Source organism: Hemicordylus capensis, chromosome 1 (genome assembly GCF_027244095.1).
Source record: "Hemicordylus capensis ecotype Gifberg chromosome 1, rHemCap1.1.pri, whole genome shotgun sequence".
In the NCBI taxonomy this organism is placed as follows: domain Eukaryota; kingdom Metazoa; phylum Chordata; class Lepidosauria; order Squamata; family Cordylidae; genus Hemicordylus; species Hemicordylus capensis.
The window spans coordinates 264,360,860-264,378,313 of NC_069657.1; the positions used below are offsets into that span (position 1 = coordinate 264,360,860).

At 43.2% G+C, this 17,454-nt stretch overlaps 1 protein-coding gene across 11 annotated transcripts in view; it reads left to right on the top strand.

The window, feature by feature from the left end:
- The window catches only part of RANBP17 (RAN binding protein 17), a 352,447-nt gene that overhangs the window by 191,267 nt on the left and 143,726 nt on the right, over nt 1–17,454 (top strand). For 10 of the 11 annotated variants that reach the window (XR_008313461.1, XR_008313459.1, XR_008313462.1 and 7 more), the window contains 2 exons: nt 9,980–10,043; nt 10,130–10,238. The exons of the other annotated variant lie outside the window; for it this stretch is intronic. Coding sequence is in view for 4 of the 10 variants with exons in the window: in XM_053284861.1 (XP_053140836.1) it covers nt 9,980–10,043; nt 10,130–10,238 (173 nt within the window). In the remaining 6 variants the exon portion in view is untranslated. The remainder of the gene's footprint in view (nt 1–9,979; nt 10,044–10,129; nt 10,239–17,454) is intronic. 11 annotated transcript variants of the gene reach the window in all.

Sequence of the window (17,454 nt, forward strand, 5' to 3'; positions counted from 1 at the left end):
CTTTTAACAGTACATACCCCCCCCCCCCCCCGCCGCCTTTTAAATCTATTGGCTTGGTTTTTAAAGAATAATACTGAGGTACTTTTTATTTCTTACATATGAAGTGTTTATAAATACTTCCTGGTACTGCAAACTTTGACCTTTATCTTAGCATTGAGCTCACTTAAAACAAGCACTCTTCATTTTGATGGAGTTTGTGCCACTGTGATAGGATGAATATTACACTTTCATTATATATAACTTTGTGGGAAGCATTGTGTTTTTTAGAAACCACGTCTAGGGGGGCCTTTTTCAGCACATAGGGTACATTAAATTGTGATTAATTTGAAAGACTAAAAATAATTAGTTTAATTTAAATGCTTGCCCATTGCCTAATTCATTCATATGAATATAATTTCTTTCCCGGATCAAGCACTACATGTTCCTTGAAATTGGTACTTATCTTTTATTATGCATAAGGGTTATTTATTTCTACAGACATTCTGTAACATTTTAAAAAGAAAATCATAATTTTAGAAAAGATCAGACAAAAGAGCAAAAAAAAATGGGGAGGGGGTGTTTTAAACAAGAAGAGGCAACAAATGATTTGTGTTGCTGTCTTGTTTTGTATTATTTTAACAATTATTCCGGGCTTGCATATTTAGAAATATATTAGCCCAATTTGATTTTAAGGCTCAGTTATTTGAATTATAAATCATTATGTCCCTTCTAGCTGATCAGTCATGGAATAGCTTTGAATTCATTTACATAATGGAATGTGTTAGTATTTCCTTTATGTCAACGCATTCCTGGCGCTCCCTCATACATCCTCTGTTGTTTCTAATAATTAACTTTATTATAACATTTCCTGTAACAAAATATATACAATTGCATGATTATTTTGTGAAGAAATTGACTGCACAATTCTTAAAGGCTTTCTCTAGATGTAGAAGAAATGTCCTGTGTAAAAGAGTTCACAGCATGGAACAGTGATTTTAGGTTGGTATCGAAAATGGTTCCCTAAAAAATACCTATATGTAACTTTAAAACTAAGGTGTCTATCACTAGTCTTCTAAAAACGAAATGGTTCGTTTAATGCAGGTGTGTTCAACTGGTAGGTTTTGATCTACAGCTGGATTATATCAAGGGCTAATGTGGGTCATGCAAGTAGTACTGCAAACCATCTTTTGGGCAAAGCTAGAGAAAAAGTATGGATCTGGATAGATGTCATAAAGATAGTTATAATAGCCATAGTCCAGTGCTAGTTTTAAGCCCATAGACATCTGTATTTTTAAATATGTTTATCTATGTGCTGGATTGTGGCCAAATATAAAAAGATATGACTGGCAACAGACACATAGAATATATCTCACCAATTTTAAAACCATTACAGTGGCTCCTGGTCCATATCTGGACAGAATTCAAAGTGCTGGTTTTAACCATTAAAGCAGGGGTAGGCAACCTTGGTTTCCCAGCTGCTGTTGAACTACAACTCACATCATCCCTAACTACAAAAAATTGTGGCTGGGGATGGTGGAAATTGTAGTTCAACCGTAGTTGGAGAGGCAATATTGCCTGATTGATTAAGTGCTGTCAAGTTGGTGTCAATTCTTAGCAACCACATAGATAGATTCGCTCCAGGATTATATGTCTTCAACTTAGCCTTTAAGGTCTCTCAGTGGTGCATTCATTGCAGTCATAATCAAGTCCATCCACCTTGCTACTGGTCATCCTCTTCTTCTCTTTCCTTCAACTTTTCCCAGCATTATGGACTTCTCAAGGGAGCTGGTTTTTCACATAATGTGTCCGAAGTATGATAGTTTCAGCCTGGTCATTTGTGCCTCGAGTGAACATTGTGGATTGATTTGTTCTGTGATCCATTTGTTTCTTTTCCTGGCTGTCCATGGTATCCTCAAAAGTCTTCTCCAACACCAAAGTTCAAAAGCGTCAATACTTTTTCTTCAAAGTCCAGTTTTCGCATTCATAGAGTGTCACGGAAAAAACCATAGTCTGAACGCCTACCCTGCTTTAAAGCCTAAAGTTTGTCTTGAGGACCTCCTTGTTGCCTTCCATGAATCTGCCTGGATGCTAGCATCTTCTTCGGAGGCCCTTCTTTGGCTTCCCTGCCTGGCAGATGGTGACTCAAGATAGGGTCTTTTCAGTGATAATGCCATCTTTAAAAAACTTTCCCCAGTGAGGCTTAAGTTCTAACCTCCAAAATTTGGGGATACAAGAAAAGGTAATTATTTTAACTGAAAGCCCCAATTCAAGTAACTTCAAATTGCAGAGTGAAGTTTCTCAACTAAGACCAATTCCCTTATGTAACTCTTCTCTTATCCCCCCATACCTATTTTTATACACAAAGACTGGTTTGTAAAAGCTTTGTAATGTGCTTGCTGTTTTTAATTGCATATTAAGTATTTCAACTATATTCCAATCAGTGTTCTCTCTAATTTTTTTCATCTGTGTGTGGAATGAGATTTGTTGTGGGTGGCAGTATCAAGGCAGTGTGCGCGCCTTCCTGATGCAATCTGAGTCGGATCTAAAATTAAATGAGCAGACATCAGAAAACTTGCGAACATGCGTACGCTTTAGAGGGAATACTGATTCCAATGCATATGCAATGGGGTAGGAGGCACTATTTCTAACATTTGCCTTTTCTGTTGTTAAATACTCAGTGTTTCACAATAGCCTGGTCTGACAATCATTTAACACAGAGCTTACGTCGTCATTACTGAGCCTGCTCGCCTGCCCACCCCTCTCTTTGCAGGCCAGAAGAAGAAATTGAAAGCTTCAATTTTTCACTTTTGCGAACATTTTTCACTTTTGCGAACTTTTGCGAACCACAGTTCGCATGTCCTAACTCAGGGAATCTGAGGGGCAACTGTGGTTAGTTCAAAATCAAAAGGAAAAGCTTTCCACTTCTACCTCTGATGTGTGAATCGGCAAGGGAGATGCATGAGCCCAAGGGGAGGGGCCGACTGCTACCTGTCACTCATTCTGTGCTGCTGGATGAGGACATCTCACATGGGTTATCCTTCCCATGTGCTCCAGTAGGCAGGACTATGGTAGTTAGAAAAAAGAGCTTAAATAGCCTGGGAAGGAGAACCCTCCCAGTTCCTATAGTACTGTATCCAGCTCCAGAGGCAGCTTCTCTTCCCAGCCAAGCTACTCTTTCCCTTTTTCTTTCATTTTTTCCTTTTGGGTCTACATTGCTACCACCCCCTGATTTTTCCTTGTCTCCTTCTTGCTATTACTGTTTTCTCCTGCTTTTTTAAAAAACCAAACCAAACCACCTTTACTCTTTATTCCATCCTCTTCCTTCTCTCTTCCTCTCCTTTTCATGGACGAAGGAATAGGCAAGATCCACAGTAGAGGACTTAGGGGAAGTAGAGGACTTCAGGGTTTCCTCCTTGTAAGAGCACTTGTAAGAGTGGTGGTGGCCCACGCCACTGTGGCAGGCCCACTGACAACCACTCAGTCCTTGCCAGTGCCCAGACAAGAGGGAGGAGGCACTGACCTTTTAGAAGTTCCTTCCGGTCCTGCAGGGCTTAGAAGTGTAGTGGCTAGAGTGCTGGACTAGGACCGGGGAGACCCGAGTTCAAATCTCCATTCAGCCATGATACTAGCTGGGTGACTAGCTGGCCAGTCACTTCTTTCTCAGCCTAACCTACTTCACAGGGTTGTTGTGAGGAGAAACCTAAGTATGTAGTACACCGCTCTGGGCTCCTTGGAGGAAGAGCGGGATATAAAAATGTAAAAATAAACATAAAAGGCGCTAACAGTCTCCATACACTCCTGCCCTGGCAGTACCGCCACCTTCGGGGTCTCTGCCACTGCTGTGGCCTTGGAACATCCCAGTGGAATTGCAAGGCCCTGCCCTTCACTTCATGCGGCCCTAAAATCAGCCATGCAGGAACACCCTGATTTCAGCCAAGGCTCCCTTACCAGCTGCCCCGACACCTGTAGGCCAGCTGCTGAAGCACACCAACTCAGGGCCAAACAAGCAACAGAGGCCCCGCGCCAGCAGCATTTTGCTGCTGCTGCTAGATCTCATAAACCCATGGCAGACCCAAGCCAGTTGGATACAGGCGAAGAAGGTAGCCCAGCCAGCCCTCAACCAACTTTTCACCCGTGGCATGACCAGGATGACCAACAGACTTCAGAACTGGTGAGGCCAGGGCCTTCATGCCCGGCCTTTCCTGTTCTCCCCAATCAGCCCACTTCCCTTAGCAATCCAATACCTGCTTTGCCCACTGAAGTCCTGACTGCATGGCAAGAATGGCTTAAGGGCACTCTGGAACAGTCCCTGGCTCAGCGTAATCTGCCAAAGCTGGCCAAAAAGATGGAGAGGCGCAGGGACTCCTCCTCCTTCTTCTTCTTCTTCCTCCTCCTTCTTCTTCTTCTTCCTCCTCCTTCTTCTCTCAATACCCTAAAAAGGGGTAGAAAAGTCTAAGCAGAAAAAATCTAAAAAATCAAAGGGCCATAGGAAAACTAAGGGAGACAGAGATTCACCATCCCACTTATCTGCAGTCTCAGGGTACGAGTCCCCATCTCTCCACCTCCAAAGGCCTGATCTGAACCCACAAGATCCAAGGCCCATCATTGTATTTGACACCCTAGATGCTGTCCCAGATGACCCTGATAACCCCATACCAGGGACAGAGGACCCAGATGTGGAGGGACTCTAGTGGGGAGGGTGAATGGTCTGATGATCAAACTTCAAACCTCTTTCCAGGTCTCTGTGCCTTTTTCCACCAAATGATTTTGCATAATTGTTTCACAAGGTGGTTAATACTCTGGGGCTCCAACAAACTACAGCACAGGACCATACTCCCCTGTATAGAGAAGCGCTGGTATTTCCTACCCCTAAACAGCATGAACTGCTTTTTCCTTTCCCTGCTTGCTTCTCAGACACAGTTAAACAAGAGTGGAGAACCCCAGCTGCAAATAGAAAACCCACAAATCTTGTTAACAGTTTTTCCAGTCTTAATCAGGAGGCCACAAACATGTTAGAGGTTCCTCCCACAGATGCTCCCATGGTGACCTTAATCTCAGGAGCCATATTACCTTGGGATGGTGACACCTCCCTAAGAGACCCTAATGTGAAAAGGATTAAGTAAGCTCTTAAGAAGGGTCACGAAGCAACTTCCCTGGCTGTGCAAACCTCCACAGCACCTTCTATCATGTCACAGGCATCTCTGCTTTGAGTGGATGAACTCCTTCAGTCCCCAGCCCCCACTCTACAGATACCAGATGCCAAAGACAAATACTTTTGAAAGTACAGAAAGCACAAGCTTTTATTGCAGACACAACCTTGGACATCCAGACACGATCATTTGCTTCTCCTCACAATCCACGTCTTCTATGGTGGTGGTGCAGAGGAACCTATGGCTCAAGCACTAGCAGGTCAACTGCATCACACACCAACCTTGCTGCCATCCCTTACATGTCCACTAAACCCTTTGGGAATGCTGCACTTCAGGAGGTCCTCATGGAGACAAAGGATTAACGCAAGTCACTACCATCAGCCCATCGGAAGGACAATAGAAGGCTCTTCCAGCCTTTTTGTTTGTTTCATCCCAAATTTAGACCTCAGAACAGAGACCCCGGAGGCCAGCGTCGCTTCTGGAATAGATGAAGACGCAACTTTAAGAGACCACAGAATTAGTCCCATCAAGTCTTCACAACACAATCCAAGGCAAGACAAACATCCTGACTCACAGCCCCAGGACATGGAAGGTCATATTTCCAATTTCTTCCACACATGGGAAGCCAAGATCAAGGACCAATGGGTCCTCAACACCATCTCACACAGGTACAAAATAGAGCTTATCTCAATGCCCCACAATCAATTCCTTCCGACCCCTCACTCTGACTTGCCTTCCGAGCACACCAGACTGTCAGACTCAATACAACATCTCATCTCCATCAAGGCAGTGATAGCATTTCCTATTCATCAAAGGGTCATGGAAGTTTTGTTCACTGTGACAAAAAGGGACAGATCCCTTAGGGCAGTACTGGACTTAAGATTCCTCAACAAATTTGTACAGTGCAGAAAGTTCCAGTTGGAGACCCTAAGATCCATTGCGGAGGTCTTACACCACTCTGACTTCCTGGCCTCAGTGGACCTGACAGAAGTGTACTTATTTGTGCCTATCTATCTATCTATCTATCTATCTATCTATCTATTTGATTTCTATACCGCCCTTCCAAAAATGGCTCAGGGTGATTTGCACAGAGAAGCAACAAATAAATAAGATGTATCCTTGTCCCCAAAGGGTTCACAGTCTAAAAAGAAACATAAGACAGACACCAGCAACAGTCACTGGAAGTACAATGCTGAGAGTGGATATGGCCAGTTACTCTCCCTCTGCTAAATAAAGAGAATCACCATGTTAAAAGGTGCCTCTTTGCCAAGTTAGCAGGGGTCCATCTAACAATCCATCTGGCAAGCCATGATTTTCTGCACTTCAAATATGTCTGTTCTATTACCAGTACAAGGCGCTGCCATTTGGCCTATCATCAACACCCAGAATATTTATGAAGATCCTGGCCCCACTGGAGGCCCACCATCAGCTCAAGGGCATTTGGGTCTTTACCTTTTTAGATGATCTCCTGTCCCCATCCAGTCCAATCCAACCCAGCTGTGAAGTCAGATGTGAACAACACACTGCAGAAGTTATCTGACCATGGATTTTTAGTCAACCAGTCAGTCAACTTTATCCCTCCACTCAAATTTGCCATCTCAGTGTTATAATAGACACATCACTGGACCTTCTCATTCTCCCTCCAGACCATATCCAAGACATTGCCAAGCTGATCAGCAAGGTGACTGCCTTACCTATGGTACTGATCCTTACTCTGGCCAGACTCCTGGGCCTGATGGTGGCATCCCCATTCATTCATTCATTCGTTTGTTTCTTTTTGGCATTTATATACCACTTTTCAGGCAGACCTCCCAAAACAGTTTACATAAAAGCTTCAATAAAAGCCATACATCAAGCCACATCTTTAGATCTTCATATGCTGAGCCACTTAGGCTTTGTCGCTTCTTTCTTTTATCCTACCCCACCAGAGCAAGATGGTCTCTAAGTAGCTCTGTGGTGGGAAGGGAGGGGCCACCTCAGCTGGAACATGGGAGCTAGATGGTGGCAGCTTTCCAGCCTGTGTCTGTTTCTTTTCTCCTCTCAGAGCAAGATGGTCCCTAGCAGTGGTTCAGTAGGCCTGTTTCCACCTGTGCCCAGTTTAGTGATTTCTCTTGCCATATCAGAAAAATATTGCAGATCAGATACATACTATGTTCAAGTTTCCACCACATGTGGTCCACTCTTTGCTATGGTGGACTCAGCAATCATGCCTTTCCCCCAGTCTGACCTACCTGGACTACCCCAGGGTGATATGACAGATATGCGTCTCTCTTCAACTGAGGGCACACTTTCTACAGCATTCAGCACAGGGAAAGTGGACTCCACAAGAGCAGGCACACAGTATAAACTTGTTGGAACTAAGGGCCATTCGCTTGGCCCTACCATCATTCCAACATCTGCTACAGAATCTGCATGTTCTGGTCCAAACAGACAACATAACTGAAAAAGCACACATGAACTGACAGCGGAGCACCAGGTCTGAGTCCCTGCATCAGGAAGCCTCACTCCTATTTCACTGGGCGGAATCCCACCTAGCCTCACTAACAGCTCATCATATCAGCAGGGTTCTCAGCAAGGAGAGCCAAATGGCAGAATGGAGCATCAGCTCTTATGCCTTAATTATAATTAACTATAACTAATAATAACTATAATTAAATAATAACTATAATTACCTAAGACCTGGGCACTCCACAGGTGGACCTCTTGTCACTGGTCAATATAAAGCTTCCCTGGTTCTTCTCCCGATTTCCATGTGAGGGCAAAGAAGTGGTGGACACGCTGCTATCAGCTCCATGGCCTCCAGGCCTATTGTATACATTTCCCCCTCTGCCAGTTCTCAGCCGATGGCACCTCAGGATCCAAATCCTCCAGGTCCAAGTACTGCTTGTGGCACCACTGGCCTCAAAGACAGTGGTTTGCGAAATCGTACACCTGGCAGTGTCCTTGATCTCAGGGTATAGTTCTCTATTCATTCTATCCTAAGCCTCAGCAACAGAGACTGGCACAGGCGAGATGTCTGTTGCTGCCTGAAGGTTTATCTCTTGCACATGTCTGCATTCCACTCCACAAATGCCTTGTTTGTCTTCTTCCTGCCTCAATGGGGCAGAAGATATGGTTGACTACTATCACTAGATGGATCAAGGTGTGTATATCTCTGGAGTGTAAACTACAAAACTTGCTGGCTCTGCTTAGCATCACAACATACTCTACCAGATCTACAGCAACATCAGTGGCCGTCTCGACAAACGCCCCACTGGCAGAAACTGCAAAGCCACCACCTGGACATCTTCATCCGTGTTCACATGTCTCTACAAATTTGACTTCTATCGCTCTTCCCAAGCAGCCTTTGGCAGACAAGTCCTTCAATATGTTCTTCCACCCCAGTAGATGCGGATGCTCCAACCCAGGGTTCTTAGCTGTGGCATGTCCTATGTGCAGGGGCATAACTAGGTTGGAGTGGGCCCTGAGACAAGATTCTTAAATGGGCCCCCCCGCCGAGAAAATTTTTTTAATGACTTCAAAAGGAAGATCAGGTAGGCGCTGGGTGGGGGAGAGCCTCTGAGGCCCCCCCCCCCAAGAGTGGACTCGGGGAGACAAACAAGAAGGAAATAGCGGGCGGCGCCAGAACAAGGAGGATAAATTTTTTTTAACATAACTTCAAAAGGAAGATCGGGTGGGGGAGAGCCTCTGAGGGGCCCCCCAAGGTGGGGGGGGCAAGACAATGGCCTCCCCCTGCCTAATTGTAGTTACGCCCCTGCCTATGTGATATGTCCTCATCCAATAGCAGAGAAAGGAGTATTGGTTACTCACCATAAAGGCTTCTTTATGCTGCTGGATTTGAGGACATCTCAATCCACCCGTCCAAGCATCTGCGTCTACTGGGCATGTCTTTCTTTATTTTATCTTTCTTCTGTGCCTTGGACTTGGCTATTATGAACTGTGATGGTTCTTTTCCCCAAGCTATTTAAACTCTTTTATCTAATTAGCATAGTCCTACCTACTGGAGCACATGGGAAGGATAATCCATGTGAGATGTCTTCAAATCCAGCAGCAAGAAAAAGCCTTCACAGTGAGTAACCAATGCTCCTTTCACTTCCAGTTTTGGCCATTTTAAACAAAGGCATGATATTTAGGTGAACTGTGATGGGGGATCTTGTCTGAAGATTATCGGATCAGAGGTGTAAGTACAGCTTAAGTGAACAAAACTGCATGTCAGCTTTTCAGAATATGAAGATACTCCTTCCTCCACAATTGGACAGATGACAAGCACTGTCAGCTCTGACAGTGTTCATTACCTTTTGTGGGGTAGAGGATGAAGATAAGGATTGCTTGAATACAGTAACTCATTGCTTTAAATTTGGATCACCAATGTTGGAGGTGATAGAGTTTGACTGGGGATATTCTGGTAAATGTCAGACATTTCCCTCTGGCATCCTCAACATCTTAAGAGTGGCCAGGAAGCTATATATAACCTACATATATCCTCCTTCCTTAACATTATCTTGATCATGAAATCGGTTTGCTTGTAGTTAGTCATTCCTATTTGTTTGTAGTAGCCCTGATTTCAGTTCTTGGTCTCTGGCCTTTCTAGTGTTGTACTGTGTCCATCAATACTGTTTGTATTTTTTAACAGCTTCTCCTCTTGTCTTCTGATTCAAACATTTTAAATGTTAGATTTGTGTATTGCTGCAAAACATGTTCATGTTTTTTTAAAGCATTTTTAAAATCTGTGTGCTCTAATACTCTAACTATTGTTTTATAGTTTCTGAGGCCAAGAATAAAGAGAGTTCTTAATTTTTGTAGTTATTTCAGCTTATCTGCATGGTCTTGTTTTCCTTAACATCAAGTACTTATATTCTCCTTAAAAAGCTTGTAAAAATAGATGCTGTGAAATTCATGCTTCAAAATCATACGGTAGGCTTTTTAAATTTGTTTCAGTATTTTAACATCACTGTCTTAAATTATGAATTATTTTGACTCTCTCTCTCTCCTTCCTCCAGAGTAAACACTTTCCATTTTTGGGTGTCAATGATAATCACTGTCTGAGTGACCTTAGGTGCAGAACAACATTCTATACTGCTCTCACACGCCTCCTCATGGTAGATCTAGGTAAGTGCTTGCTTATGGTGTTCCTTCACTCCCTCTCTCTGAAATAATAAAAATTCCTCAAGTTGTCTAATAAGTAATTCCTGGCATCATAGATAATTGATTTTATCAAAATAATGCTGTGCATAACATTGCTTAAAAATAAGTTATGTCACAATTGAGGTCTCTGTCACTAAGTCTTATGAGTTGGATTTAAAGGTGCCCTTTTCCATGTGGAAGATATCTGCTAACAGAAGGGCTGTTTTGCACTCTCACTAGTGCTCCTCATTGCAAGGCCCAAGGGCCAGTGGCATTTGAGGTCAATGGAACCGTTGCTGGCTCGTGGGCCTTTCAATGAAGAACACTGCTCTTGCGAGAGGTGCAGAACAGCCCTTCTGCTAGCAGGTGAGAGCTTCCTCATCGACTTTGACTTACATGTTTATTAGGCCTATGTAAAGCTTTGGCCGAAGCTGAATACTCCACATAGCTCCCTTGACATTGCATGGAGGGAAAGGTTTCTACCACGCAGTGCTGTGCTTTGCTCAAGGATGTCCCCACCTGCACAAGAGTTTGAAAAACCTCTTGCACATCGAGAAGCTTGGTAACTGCTATAGATCCTTTTGTAGCTTCCATTTAGGCAGGCTCCCGTTCAGGAACTGATCAAACTCAGGACTACTTAACTTCAGAGTGCATTATGGAGACATAAAGCATTCTGAAGCTAAACAGTTCTCGATGTGGTCAGTTCCTGAATTGGACTGTAGGTCTCCGCCCGAACCCACCCCAAATTCAAGTATGTGTTTTTATTTTATTTTCCACTGGTTGAATTGCCCACAGGGTTAGGGTGTTTCCCCCTTTTTGTTTGGACTCTATCTTACATTGCCACTATATGATAAAGTTTGTTACCCTCCTTAGTGAATATATCCTCTTAGTGATGTAGCCTTGTGAGTGCAGGATAGGGATAAATGTCCAGTACATATGAAGAAACCAAGCATGAATTGTAAAACATCTAAGAACAAGTTTATTATTGGTTTAAAATGATCTCTGCTAAGCAGGGCATATAAACTTCATTGCAATGTTGCTGTTTTGTTTGGTTGTGAAGGATAATGCTGAGCGTGTTTACCTTCTTGTCACATATAATCCTTAAGTTTGCTAAATGGTCTAGGACAGGTGTATATAATATTATTTGTGAAACATGGTGCTGAAACCCAGACTTTCCAAACCCAGAGTACTGCCCCAGTCTACCACTGGTCTCCTACAGTGTCTGATCAATAAATCCCCAGGATTTCCTACAAAACACCCTGAACTAACTCCCTTGCCCAGTGTCATACAGGAGCTCTCACACTGAGCTCCTCCTTCTTTCCCTGCCTGTCCCTCTCTAGCCAACATTCCCCTCTTCTCAACTGTCACCACCAGTCATTCATTTTTTTAAAAGACAGTTCCAAAGTTCCATTCATTGTTTCTATAAACAACCTTTGCTCCAGCGAGGATTCCCCTTTGGAAGAAAATAGGGGCATTCCCTATAGTAAGGGGGTGGGGGCGGAGAGACAATGTTCTCTCTATTTTTTTTCATCTGTGTGCGGAATGGATTTTGTTCTGAGCAGCAGTATTAAGGCAGTGTGTGCAAACGAGCATTCAGAATGGGGCCTTTGTAATTCAATCTGAGCGGGATCTAAAATTAACTGAGCAGACATCAAAAAGCGTGAGCACACACACACACCTTAGAGGGAACACTGGGGGGAGAAAGGGTACTTCATACCTTCTCTGCGGCACCAGAGGTGGGCGGCGGCAGCAGGGGCTCCTCCAAACCCCCCACCGGCCCCCTGTCCTTCAGGAGGCTGGTGGGGGGCTTATATTCCCCTTTACAAGTATATTCCCAAACCGGTCCACCAATTGGTTTGGCCTGTGGTTGAACTGGCCAAACTGGTTTTATGCACACCCTACTGCACGTACATTTAGAACAGCACTAGCCACTGCATTCATGCCAGTCACTGTTCTTTTAATCCAGGCCGATTTATTTAACTACAGGTTTTGACTTCAAGGCTACATTTACTTCCTGAGGGAGTAAGTCCTATTGAATTGAGGTGTGTCAGGAGGAGGGAAATTAACTTCTGGATCAACTTGTTTAGGATTCTCTTGTTCATGAGGTTTGGAGCACGAGGATTGGAGATAGGATCAGTCTTTTTTTCTGTGGAAGAACCCACTTTCTTATCAAGCATGCCACTAGTGCAAGACTGGACTTGGAGTGTGTGGGTTTTGTTTTATTGATCTTAGGTTGCACCAAATGTGGCATTTCAGTTTAATGCTGCTTTATTAAATTTCAGAACCTAAGAAGATTCCTCTGCAAAGGAAGAGATCTCCTAGCCACTCTTTTGTAACAGTAGAGCTGTAGTAGGAAAAGCATGATGTTTATAGTCTTCAGTATGGAGACACATTATTATTATTATTATTATTATTATTATTATTATTATTATTATTAACAATAATAATAATTCGATTTCTATACCGCCCTTCCAAAAATGGCTCAGGGCGGTTTACAAAGAGAGATAACAAACAAATAAGATGGTTCCCTGTCCCCAAAGGGCTCACATTCTAAAAAGAAACATAAGACACACACCAGCAACAGTCATTGGAGGTACTGTGCTGGGGGTGGATAGGGCCAGTTACTCTCCCCCTGCTAAATAAAGAGAATCGCCACGGTAAAAGGTGCCTCTTTGCCCAGTTAGCAGGGGTTAGCATGTGGTCCCTCTGCGCCTTAGAAAGGGAAGTCTATGTGCATACAGTTATATGTATGTAGGCTTTCCTTTCAAATGTTCTGCTGAACACACAGGCATCAGGGCAGGGCCAGCAGGTGCAGTTCTATTTCCCCTTCAAAGTGTACAGTGTATTTGTGGAGGGGGATTGTGTGTCCCATATGTCAGCAATAGCTAGAGAGTTGCCTTCTCCTGCCCTAGAACATCCTAGGAGCTCAATATAGTTTCCTGAAAATCCTGATCTCATTGTTTAAAGAAGCTTTGAAAATAGCATATTTAACCTTTCTTTCATTCATTCATTCATTCATTCATTCATTCGAAAAGTCATTTCAGTAAACCTGCCGGAGTGGTGCACAATCAAAAATTAAAAGCTTCATGTATGATATAAACAACACAGTAAAACAAAATAAGAGAAGATACAGAAGCAAAGAATTACTAAATATGTTAGTAAAACACAGTACAGTTTAACACACACACACACACACACCCCTACCTTAGATCATATTCTCAGATACTGGAGCAAATAAAAATAAACATCTTTGCCTGGCATCCCAAAAAACATTATAGTTAGCACCAGAAAACTTCCCTAGCGGGAGGCATTTCAAAGCTGAGTACCACAACTTAAAAAGCTTCCTCCCCTGTCACTACCCACCTAACTTCAGATGATAGAGGGACTCAGAGGAGGGCCTCTGATGATGAATGGGGTGTTTGGGGAGGTTCAGTTACAGTAGGTGGTCGTTCTGCTACCTGGATCCGAAACCAGCATTTGATGGGGTGCTTGGGAAATTTGCATGTGTATTTGATACCCTTCCATGTATATCTGAGCACCAAAAGTAAAGTGAAAGCTCACCCTAAGGGCCAGTCTAGATGAGATGAAGGCAGCCATGTTTGTTCACATATTTGAGCTTTTATATATACACTGATGGGGAGACTGCATTTTATCATTAAAAGGGGGATGCAGGTGAAAGAAGCCAAGCACCTACTCACCCTGTCGTTAACCTCTGTTCAGTCCACATTCCATACTTATTTTTTCCCTTCAGGCAGGCTCTGATAAAAGTGAGCTTGATTGGGGGGAATGTGCCTGAAATGATAGCGGCCCAGTTCAGATGAAACAAGAAACTATGATTTGGCACTATGAGAATGAATAGTACCCTCTTCTTCCCCCCATTTTGCATAAAAGGGGAGGAAATGGTTTCTTACATGCTTGGTCTAACTAGGCACAAAATTTCCACCACTTGCATTCTTCCTGATGCCTCAACACTCAACTTACCGATAAGCCAGGAGGTGGTCTGTCTAGGAGGCAAAGTGGGAAGACACCTTTGAATTATTTTTTTTTAAGCCAAAGGCAGCCTTTTATTCCTAATGCCAGCGAAATCATCAGTAGGACAGTGATGGAAATCAGTGGATAAATTCCCAGAGCATTCTGTAAGTTCACTGGATTTGCAAAACTCCAAATGTAGACTATCATGTTTTGACGGTATACTTCTCCACTCTCCCCAGCCTCCTGTCAGAGGCTCTGTGTCATGAATATCCATACCTTTGTGAGATGATGATTATTGAAAGCAACAATAACACCAGAAATTATTGCTGAAATGATAGGAGATAAAATAAAAGGTGTGAGTGGAGAGAAAATAAAAGGTGTAGGTAGCCTTTAAAATATGTATCCCAGTGCTGTGCTGTAGAAGAGCAATGTAGCACGTGAGATGGATCAAGACCAATGGGCTAAAGAGAATCCTTAGGGGAATGTTAAAAGGAGATAGATATGATAAAGCCAATGTGTGGAAGCAGAAGAATAACAAAGACAAACTGAGGAGGGACGAATGGAATAATGTAGATATTCACAGTGTGGGCTGGAAGTGTTAGCTTCTGAATAACAGTTAGTCGTCATGATTTGGCATGGAATAACTGTGTCTTGAGTGGAAAACAGCATGTGAATTCTGTTCTTATTTCCTACCTGAGAATGAAAAAATGTGCAAGAGTGGAGTGCAACACAGTATGGAAGGGCTCCTAACTCAGTTGTAGGTAGAGCCCATACTTTACATGTAGAAGCTACCAGAGATTTACTGGAGATTGCTGCAAAGGCTAGAAAAATCCCCTGCTTGAGGTCTGGGAGAGCTGCTGCCAATCAGAGCAAATGGCATTGGAACACAGGAACATAGCAAGCTGCCTTCTACCGAGTCATACCATTGGTCCATCTAGCTCAGTAATGTCTACACAGCTTGGCAGCGGCTTCTCCAAGGATTCAGGCAGGAGTCTCTCCCAGCTCTACCTTGGAGATGCCAGGGAAGGAACTTGGAACCTTCTGCATGCAAGCATGCAGGTGCTATTCCCAGAGCAGCCCCATCCCCTAAGGGGAATATCTTAGTGTTCACATGTAGTCTCCCATTCAAATGTAACCGGAGCAAACCCTGCTTAACAAAGGGGACAATTAATGCTTGCTACCACAAGACCAGCTGTCCAATGTTTTCATGGACATTGGTCTGTCCATGAAACTACCTTATACTATGTCCATTTTCATATGTCTTGATTCTGCATAGAATAACAGTGGATTGCCAGTCATTTAAGAAAATTATGGACCCCTAATGGGAATGACAAACTGTCGTCCTATCAGAGTACAACAGAGTTGTAGGCAGAGGAAGTTATGGGCAGGATACAAATTAAGCATCATTGAAATAAATGAGACATGACTAACTTAAATTTTGCTGATTTCAGTTAGGTTTAGTCATGACTAACTTTAGTCTGCCCCATGTTTATGAAGTGTTATGGAAAAGCTTCTGATTCTTAATTATATAAAATGAACTGGAAAACATTGGCTGACATGTTGCACAGCGTAACCTGAGCATTTCTGAACCACCCATGCTTCTACAGGCATCTAAAACAAACATCCACATTGCTGTGCAACAGGGCTGCATTTGAGGGGGAGATGATTTCGGAAGTGGATTGGACTCTCCATTGTGGAGGTGTTGGAGAGTGTTGCGGCAGGAAGGTCAAGCTAAGCTAACCTCCCTGTGTGGCAGGGACAGTTTGGGTTGGGTGGTAAGTAGATGGGATGGAACATTGGTGAGCACCCTTGGACAGTTAAAACGGGTGATTGGTCAGTCACTCCCTTGTGGTTTGGGCCACCCAGGGAGGATGATTCGCCATGAAACCTGCTTCAGAACTTCACTAACCCTTGGGCTGCGTGGTCCGGGGTGTGCGAAGACCTAGAAGGGTCCTGGCCCCCTTCGGGGGTTGGCTAGAAAGGGGAGGAAGCAGGTTTTCCACCCGCTGCCTTCCGGAGCCAGGGTGTGTTGTCCAAGCAAGGCATGGGGGAGGATGCTGAAGTCCGAACCCGGTCATTGCTAGGCCCCGCACTGTCTTGGCGGGGGGGGGGGCTTACCCCTATCCAATCTGCTAGTCTGCTTATAGTTGATCAATAAAGCTGTGGCCCTTTTACCCACCATATGGTTGTCCGTGTCTTCTTGGGACCGGGGTCTGGGGACAATGTCTCTACCTACTGTGCTCTTTTTCCTCAAATCAACCTGTCTTTCCTCCAACACCAGCATTCAAAGTTTTTATTAAAATGTATTTCTTATTCAATTTTATAATTTTCCCTTTTTTTAACTGCTAATATTGCAACAGTATTGTTTTCTACTATTTTTAATTGCAAATGTATAGTATTCCAGCTACATTATGGTTTAAATCAGTTTCTGTGGGCTACCCTGGGAACCTAACCGCCATTTTTAACATTGTTTCTATGGGGAAATGTGTTCCGCGTTTCAAACACATGACTTAGAAATGAATTTTTGGAACACGACCTGTTTGTAAGTTGGGGACTTCCTGTGTCATGTTCTTTGTTGTTGTTTTTAATTCATTACTATGAGAGAAAAAACCTTAAGGTTGCAATTGCCAAAAGTAAGACATGGCATAGGACTGTGACTCTTTAATAAATACAATAATGTAAGCAATTTATTTCCAAATCCCGAATAAGAAAGTAGTCTGAAAGTCAAGCAGTTCTTGTACTAATATCCTGATTGTTTGTTTGTTTGTTTTGTATTTATATACCGCTTTTCAGGTGAACCTCCCAAAGCCTTTTACAAAAAAATTGAATAAAGAACAATATATCAAGCCACATGTTTACATAGGCCTTAGTCTCACTTCTTTCTTCTCTCCTCCCCAGCAGGGGCCACCACTGCTGAAATATGGGAGCTGGATGGTGGCAATAATAACAGCTATTAATAAGAAATGTAGGTTATTGGCTGAACAAATACTCTCAATAGAAAATAAAAATATATTTTGCAGTGGAAGAATTAAAGAACCCTACAATGGTCAAAATATTAGGCTAGTGAATTGTCAACCGGATGCTTGAGTTTGGATAGCTCAGCCTATTTGCTCCAGAAAAACAAGCCTTTCAAAATTAAAGGTCTACTCTGATCTTTTTAAGGGAGGCTTCTATAGGTCAGGATTTTTTAAAATGTAATGACTGCTGCATTAAGCTCTAACTATGATAC